General features: G+C 45.8%; 1 protein-coding gene across 2 annotated transcripts in view; it reads right to left on the reverse strand.

The window, feature by feature from the left end:
- The window catches only part of mrpl43 (mitochondrial ribosomal protein L43), a 44,089-nt gene extending 35,212 nt beyond the window's left edge, over window positions 1–8,877 (reverse strand). The window contains exon 1 of one of the 2 annotated variants that reach the window (XM_070876490.1): window positions 8,725–8,877. In XM_070876490.1, the coding sequence (XP_070732591.1) occupies window positions 8,725–8,855 (131 nt within the window). In that variant the 5' untranslated portion in view covers window positions 8,856–8,877. The remainder of the gene's footprint in view (window positions 1–8,724) is intronic. The other variant, XM_070876492.1, reaches the window with a different exon arrangement.
- Between the last annotated feature and the right edge of the window lie 21 nt (window positions 8,878–8,898).

The following is an 8,898-nucleotide window of genomic DNA, read 5'->3' on the forward strand; positions in this document are numbered from 1 at the left end:
CTTCAACATTCACTCCCTCCACCACCAGCGCACCGTGGCTGCAGTGTGTACTGTCTACAAGATGCACTGCAGCAAGTCGCCAAGGCTTATTCGACAGCACCTCCCAAACCTGCGACCTCTACCACCTAGAAGGATGAGGGCAGCAGGTGCATGGGAACACCACCATCTCCACGTTCCCCTCCAAAATTACACACCATCCTGACTTCGAAATATTATTACCCGTTCCTTCTTCGTCGCTGGGTCCAAATCCAGGAACTCCCTCCCTGACAGCACTGTGAGAGTTCTTTCCCCACACAGACTGCAGCGGATCAAGAAGGCGTCTCACCACCACCTTCTCGAGGGCAATTAGGGATGGGCAATAAATACTGGGCTTGCCAGCGACGCTCACATCCCGTGAACGAATAAAAAAAAAAAATCTAAATTACAGCAAGGTAATCTATTCCAGGAACCAACCACATTTTCTAAGTAACCTATCCTTAAATCCCATCTTAATCGACCTCTTAGAAACATAGAAAATAGGTGCAGGAGTAGGCCATTCGGCCCTTCGAGCCTGCACCGCCATTCAATGGCTGATCATGCAACTTCAGTACCCCTTTCCTGCTTTCTCTCCATACCCCTTGATCCCTTTAGCTGTAAGGGCCATATCTAACTCCCTCTTGAATACATCCAATGAACTGGCATCAACAACTCTCTGCTGCAGGGAATTCCACAGGTTATTCCACCCCTTATCCTTAGACTGTGACCCTTGGTTCTGGACTTCCCCAACATTGGGAACATTCTTCCTGCATCTAACCTGTCCAATCTCATCAGAATTTTATATGTTTCGATGAGATCCCATCTCATTCTTCTAAATTCCAGTGAATATAAGCCGAGTCGATCCAGTCTTTCTTCATATGTTAGTCCTGCCATCCCAGGAATCAGTCATAGAAACATAGAAAATAGGTGCAGGGCCATTCGGCCCTTCGAGCCTGCTCCACCATTCAATAAGATCATGGCATATCATTCACCTCGGTACCCCTTTCCTGCTTTCTCTCCATACCCCTTTCTCCCTTTAGCTGTAAGGGCCATATCTAACTCCCTCTTGAATACATCCAATGAACTGGCATCAACAACTCTCTGCGGCAGGGAATTCCACAGGTTAACAACTCTGAGTGAAGAAGTTTCTCCTCATCTCAGTCCTAAATGGCCTGCCCCTTATCCTAAGGTTGTGTCACCTGGTTCTGGACTTCCCCAACATCGGGAACATTCTTCCCGCATCTAACCTCTCCCGTCCATTCAGAATCTTAATATGTTTCTATAAGATCCCCTCTCATCCTTCTGAACTCCAGTGTATAAAGGCCCAGTTGATCCAGTCTCTCCTCATACATCAATCCAGCCATCCCTGGAATCAGTCTGGTGAACCTTTGCTGCACTTCCTCAATAGCAAGAATGTCCTTCCTCAGATTAGGAGACCAAAACTGAATACAATATACCAGGTGAGGCCTCACCAAGGCCCTGTACAACTGTAGCAACACCTCCCTGCCCCTGTACTCAAATCCCCTCGCTATGAAGGCCAACATGCCATTTGCTTTCTTAACCGCCTGCTGTACCTGCATGCTAACCTTCAATGACTGATGTACCATGACACCCAGGTCTCATTGCACCTCCCCTTTTCCTAATTTGTCACCATTCAGATAATAGTCTGTCTCTCTGTTTTTACCACCAAAGTGGATAACCTCACATTTATCCACATTATACTTCATCTGCCATGCATTTGCCCACTCACCTAACCTATCCAAGTCACTCTGCAGCCTCATAGCATCCTCCTCGCAGCTCACACTGCCACCCAACTTAGTGTCATCCGCAAATTTGGAGATACTACATTTAATTCCCTCGTCTAAATCATTAATGTACAATGTAAACAGCTGGGGCCCCAGCACAGAACCTTGCGGTACCCCACTAGTTACTGCCTGCCATTCTGAAAAGTCCCCATTTACTCCTGCTCTTTGCTTCCTGTCTGACAACCAGTTCTCAATCCATGTCAGCACACTACCCCCAATCCCATGTGCTTTAACTTTGCACATTAATCTCTTGTGTGGGATCTTGTCGAAAGCCTTCTGAAAGTCCAAATATAGCACATCAACTGGTTCTCCCTTGTCCACTCTACTGGAAGCATTCTCAAAAAATTCCAGAAGATTTGTCAAGCATGATTTCCCTTTCACAAATCCATGCTGACTTGGACCTATCATGTCACCTCTTTCCAAATGCGCTGCTATGACATCCTTAATAATTGATTCCATCATTTTACCCACTACCGATGTCAGGCTAACCGGTCTATAATTCCCTGTTTTCTCTCTCCCTCCTTTTTTAAAAAGTGGTGTTACATTGGCTACCCTCCACTCCATAGGAACTGATCCAGAGTCTATGGAATGTTGGAAAATGACTGTCAATGCATCCGTTATTTCCAAGGCCACCTCCTTAAGTACTCTGGGATGCAGACCATCAGGCCCTGGGGATTTATCGGCCTTCAATCCCATCAATTTCCTCAACACAATTTCCCAACTAATAAGGATTTCCCTCAGTTCCTCCTTGTTTCTAGACCATCTGACCCCTTTTATATCCAGGTTGTTTGTGACCTCCTTAGTGAATACCGAACCAAAGTACTTGTTCAATTGGTCTGCCATTTCTTTGTTCCCCGTTATGACTTCCCCTGATTCTGACTGCAGGGGACCTAAGTTTGTCTTTACTAACCTTTTTCTCTTTACATATCCATCGAACCTTTTGCAGTCCGCCTTAATGTTCCTCGCAAGCTTCCTCTCGTACTCTATTTTCCCTGCCCTAATCAAACCCTTTGTCCTCCTCTGCTGAGTTCTAAATTTCTCCCAGTCCCCAGGTTCACTGCTATTTCTGGCCAATTTGTATGCCACTTCCTTGGCTTTAATACTATCCCTGATTTCCCTTGATAGCCACGGTTGAGCCACCTTCCCTTTTTTATTTTTACGCCAGACAGGGATGTACAATTGTTGTAGTTCATCCATGCGGTCTCTAAATGTTTGCCATTGCCCATCCATAGTCAACCCCTTAAGTATCATTCGCCAATCTATCCTAGCCAATTCACGCCTCATACCTTCAAAGTTACCCTTCTTTAAGTTCTGGACCATGGTCTCTGAATGAACTGTTTCATTCTCCATCCTAATGCAGAATTCCACCATATTATGGTCACTCTTCCCCAAGGGGCCTCGCACAACGAGATTGCTAATTAATCCTCTCTCATTACACAACACCCAGTCTAAGATGGCCTCCTCCCTCGTTGGTTTCTCGACATATTGGTCTAGAAAACCATCCCTTTTGCACTCCAGGAAATCCTCCTCCACCGTATTGCTTCCAGTTTGGTTAGCCCAATCAATATGCATATTAAAGTCCCCCATGATAACTGCTGCACCTTTATTGCATCCACCCTTAATTTCCTGTTTGATGCCCTCCCCAACATCACTACTACTGTTTGGAGGTCTGTACACAACTGCCACTAACGTTTTTTGCCCTTACTTACTGATAAAGAAATCGAAAAACTACTTACCAATCACCAGTCTTGTGAACCTTCGCTGCACTCCCTCAATAGCAAGAATGTCCTTCCTCAGATTAGGTGACCAAAACTGTACACAATATTCAAGGTGTGACCTCACCAAGGCCCTGTACAGCTACAGCAAGACCTCCCTGCTCCTATAGTCAAATCCTCTCACTATGAAGGCCAACATGTTATTTGTCTTCTTCACCACCCCATGTACCTGTATGCCAACTTTCAATGACTGATGAACCATGACACCCTAGTCTCGTTGCATCTCCCCTTTTCCTAATCTGTCACCATTCAGATAATATTCTGCCTTCCTGTTTTTGCCACCAAAGTGGATAACCTCACATTTATCTACATTATACCGCATCTGCCATGCATTTGCCCACTCACCTAACCTGTCCAAGTCACCCTGCAGCCTCTTAGCATCCTCTTCACAGCTCACACTGCCACCCAGCTTAATGTCATCTGCAAACTTGGAGATATTACATTCAATTCCTTCGTCTAAATCATTTATATTGTAAATAGCTGGGGTCCCAGCACTGAACCTTGCGGTACCCCACTAGTCACTGTCTGCCATTCTGAAAAGGACCCATTTATTCCTATTTTTTTGCTTCCTGTCTGCCAACCAGTTCTCTATCCACGTCAATACATTACCCCCAATACCATGTGCTTTGATTTTTCACACTAATCTCTTATGTGGAACCTTGTCAAAAGCCTTTTGAAAGTCCAAATACACCACATCCACTGGTTCTCCCTTGTCCACTCTACCAGTTACATCCTCAAAAAATTCTAGAAGATTTGTCAAGCATGATTTCCCTTTCATAAATCCATGCTGACTTGGACCGATCATGTCACTGCTTTCCAAATGTGTTGCTATTACAACTTTAATAATGGATTCCAACATTTTCCCCACTACCGATGTCAGGCTAAACAATCTGTAATTCCCTGTTTTCCCTCTCCCTTCTTTTTTAAAAAGTGGGATTACATTAGCTACCCTCCAGTCCATAGGAATTGATCCCGAGTCAATGGACTGTTGGAAAATGATCACCAATGCATCCACTATTTCTAGGGCCACTTCCTTAAGTACTCTGGGATGCAGACTATCAGGCCCCGTGGATTTATCGGCCTTCAATCCCATCAATTTCCCTGATACAATTTCCTGCCTAATAAGGATATCCTTGAGTTCCTCCTTCTTGCTAGACCCTCGGTCCCCTAGTATTTCTGGAAGGTTATTTGTGTCTTCCTTCATGAAGACAGAACCAAAGCATTTGTTCAATTGGTCTGCCATTTCTTTGTTCCCCATTATAAATTCACCTGATTCTGACTGCAAGGGACCTACATTTGTCTTCACGAATCGTTTTCTCTTCACATATCTACAGAAGCTTTTGCAGTCAGTTTTTATGTTCCCTGCAAGCTTACTCTCATACTATATTTCCCCCCTCCTAATTAAACCCTTTGTCCTCCTCTGCTGAATTCTAAATTACTCCCAGTCCTCAGGTTTGCTGCTTTTTCTGGCCAATTTATATGCCTCTTCCTTGGATTTAACTCTATCCCTAACTTCCCTTGTTAGCCACGACTGAGCCACCTTCCCCGTTTTATTTTTACGCCAGACAGGGATGTACAATTGTTGAAGTTCATCCATGTGATCTTTAAATGTCTGCCATTGCCTATCCACCGTTAACCCTTTGAGTGTCATTCGCCAGTCTATCGTAGCCAATTCACGTCTCATACCATCGAAGTTACCTTTCTTTAAGTTCAGGACCCTAGTCTCTGAATTAACGGTGTCACTCTCCATCTTAATGAAGAATTCTACCATATTATGGTCACTCTTCCCCAAGGGGCCTCGCACAAGATTGCTAATTAATCCCCTCTCATTACACAACACCCAGTCTAGGATGGCCAGCTCTCTAGTTGGTTCCTCGACATATTGGTCTAGAAAACCATCCCTTATACACTCCAGGAAATCCTCCTCCAGCGTATTGTTACCAGTTAGGTTAGCCCAATCCACATGTAGATTAAAGTCACACATGATAATTGCTGTACCTTTATTGCACGCATCCCTAATTTCCTGTTTGATGCCCAACCTCACTACTACTATTTGTTGGTCTGTACACAACTCCCACGAGTGTTTTCTGCCCTTAGGTGTTCCGCAGCTCTACCCATACAGATTCCACATCATCCAAGCTAATGTCCTTCCTTACTATTGCGTTAATCTCCTCTTTCATCAGTATCGCTACCCCACTTCCTTTTTCTTTCTGTCTATCCTTCCTGAACTTTGAATACCCCTGGTTGTTGAGTTCCCAGCCTTGGTCACCCTGGAGCCATGTCTCCGTAATCCCAATTACATCATATCCGTTAACTGCTATCTGCGCAGTTAATTCATCTACCTTATTACGAATGCTCCTCGCATTGAAACTCAGAGCCTTCAGGCTTGTTTTTTTAACACTCTTTGTCCTTTTATAATTATGTTGTAATGTGGCCCTTCTTGATTTTTGCACTTGATTTCTCCGCCCTCCACTTTTTCCTTATCTCCTTTCTACCTTTTGCTTCTGCCCCCATTTTACTTCCCTCTGTCTCCCTGCATAGATTCCCATCCCTCTGCCATATTAGTTTAAATCCTCCCCAACAGCATGAGCAAACACTCCCCCTAGGACATCGGTTCCGGGCCTGCCCAGGTGCAGACCGTCCGATTTGTACTGGTCCACCTCCCTCAGAACTGATTTCATGTCCCAGGAATTTGAATCCCTCCCTCTTGCACCATTCGTCAAGCCAGCATTCATCTTAACTATCCTGCTATTTCTACTCTGACTAGCACGTGGCATTGGTAGCAATCCTGAAATTACTACCTTTGAGGTCCTACTTTTTAATTTAACTCCTAGCTCCCTAAATTCAGCTTCTAGGACCTCATCCCGTTTTTTACCTATATCGTTGGTATCTATATGCACCACGACAACTGGCTGTTCACCCTCCCCCTCCAGAATGCTCTGCAGCCGCTCTGAGACATCCTCGACCCTTGCACCAGGGAGACAACATACTATCCTGGAGTCTCGATTGCGGTCGCAGAAACGCTTATCTATTCCCCTTACAATAGAATCCCCTACCACTATAGCTCTCCCACTCTTTTTCCTGCCCTCCTGTGCAGCAGAGCCACCCATGGTGCCATGAGCTTGGCTGCTGCTGCCTTCCCCTGATGAGCCATCTCCCCCAACAGTATCTAAAGTGGTATATCTGTTTTGGAAGGAGATGACTGCAGGGGACTCCTGCACTATCTTCCTACTCCTGCTCACCCATTCCCTATCTGCCTTTACCTGCGGTGTGACCAACTCACTAAACATGCTATTCACAACAGCCCCAACATCGTGGAGGCTCCAGAGTGAATCCATGCGCAGCTCCAGTGCCGCAATGCGGTCTGACAGGAGCTGCAGCTGGATACACTTCTCGCACACATTGTAGTCAGTCCCTGATTTCCCACATTGCACAGGAGGAGCATGACACGGGTCTTGGCTCTCCTGCCATGACTTAACCCTTAAAATTAACTTAATTTGGCAACAATGCCAAAGGTTTCTTACTGATACGAGAAAGAAAAAGAAAAACTCTCATTTCCTCGTTCTGTTTTCTCTTTCCGACACAAAGAGCTTTGACTAATCCTCTATATCTGAGCCGCCTTAATCTAAATATCCCAAACACATCCCTCCCTCTCACCCAATCTCATTCCCAATGAAAAAAGTTCCAGATCACGGAGTCTATGTTGTATTCTCTACATCCCCACCACCCCCTATGATCTTAGTAACTCTTCTGTGTACCTTTTCCAGCTCAGGAGGGTGGAATGGAGGGAGCAATTAGAATCACAGAATCATCATCATAATCATCATCAGCAGTCCCTCGGGGTCGAGGATGACTTCCTTCCACTCTAATGATTAGTCGGGTGATTGATGAACTAATTTTAAACGGTGGAAGATGCCTGTATGTGAATTCTTTTAACATGGGGTGGCCGTTGACACCAGCCACCACACAGGCTTGACGGAGCGAGGTCTTGGTCCAGTGGCAAGGGGGTCCAAGACGACTGGAGACCAGGCTCCGCCACATGTGCCAATACATACTCCTACTGCCCTTTTCTTCCTCCTTCCCACAGGACCTCTCGCTACGTGGAATTCATAGTACGCAATGTGAGCCTCACCACCTCACAGCCTCGCTGTTGGCCAGTGTTGCGCCAAATCACAGAATAGTGCAGCACAGAAGGAGGCCATTCGGCCCATCGAGTCCGCGTCGGCTCTTTCGAAGAGCAATCCAGTCATTCCCACTCCCCCGTTTGATCTCCACATCCCTGCAATTTTTTTCTCCTTCAAAAATCACTGGCAAAAGATCTAGCGGAGAGATGAGGAGAATATTTTTCACTCGAAGTGAGTTGTCGGGATCTGGAGAGCTCTGCCTGAAAAGGTGGTGAAAGCTGATCCCATCATTTTAAAACAAAGTAGGACAGGTACTTGAGGATGAGGAATTTACAGGGTTACGGACAAAACGTGGGGATGTGGGGCTAACCATGACTGCTCCATCAAAGAGCAAGCACAGGCACAACAGCCAATTGAAAAATAAAAAATTGCATTTATATAGTGCCTTTCACAACCAGCGGACGTCCCAAAGCGCTTTGCGGCCAATGAAGTACTTTTAAAGTGTACTCACTGTTGTAATGTAGGAAACGTGGCAGCCAATTTGCACACAGCAAGTTCCCACAAACAGCAATGTGATAATAGCCAGATTTTGTTTTTGTTATGTTTATTGTGGAATAAATATTGGCCAAGACACCAGGGAGAACTCTGTTATTCTTCGAAATAGTGCCATGGGATCTTTTACATCCACCTGAGAGGGCAGACGGTTTAATGTCTCGCCCAAAAGACGCCACCTCCGACCGTGCAGTGCCCCCTCAACACTACACTGGAGCGTCAATATAGTTGGAGTGGGACTTGAACCCACAACCTTCTGACTCAGAGGCGAGAGAGTGCTGCCCACTGACCTTTTGTGCTGTAAGTTTCTGTGACCTGTAACTTTTTATCCAATTCCCTTTTGAATGTGAACTTTGCAGAGCATGTTTCCCAGGTCACATTCCCTTGAATAGGTCAGGCTGGGCTGTTGTGCAGTGCTTGGAGGAGGAGTGGGGGGGGAGAGTTGGCACTAACCTGACCCCTCTGCTGCTGGGGGCATCTTTACTGAAGACGATGCTGAGTCTCTTCAGCTGGCAGACGTACCTGCCCACTCCATTCTGCAAGACACTCTGCAAGAACCGGCTGGCCGTCCCCCGCGCCGTCATGTCTCACAAAGCCAGCACAGTGCTACCGGAAGCAATTTATTTG

Source organism: Pristiophorus japonicus, chromosome 3 (assembly GCF_044704955.1).
Source record: "Pristiophorus japonicus isolate sPriJap1 chromosome 3, sPriJap1.hap1, whole genome shotgun sequence".
Taxonomy (NCBI): Eukaryota; Metazoa; Chordata; class Chondrichthyes; family Pristiophoridae; genus Pristiophorus; species Pristiophorus japonicus.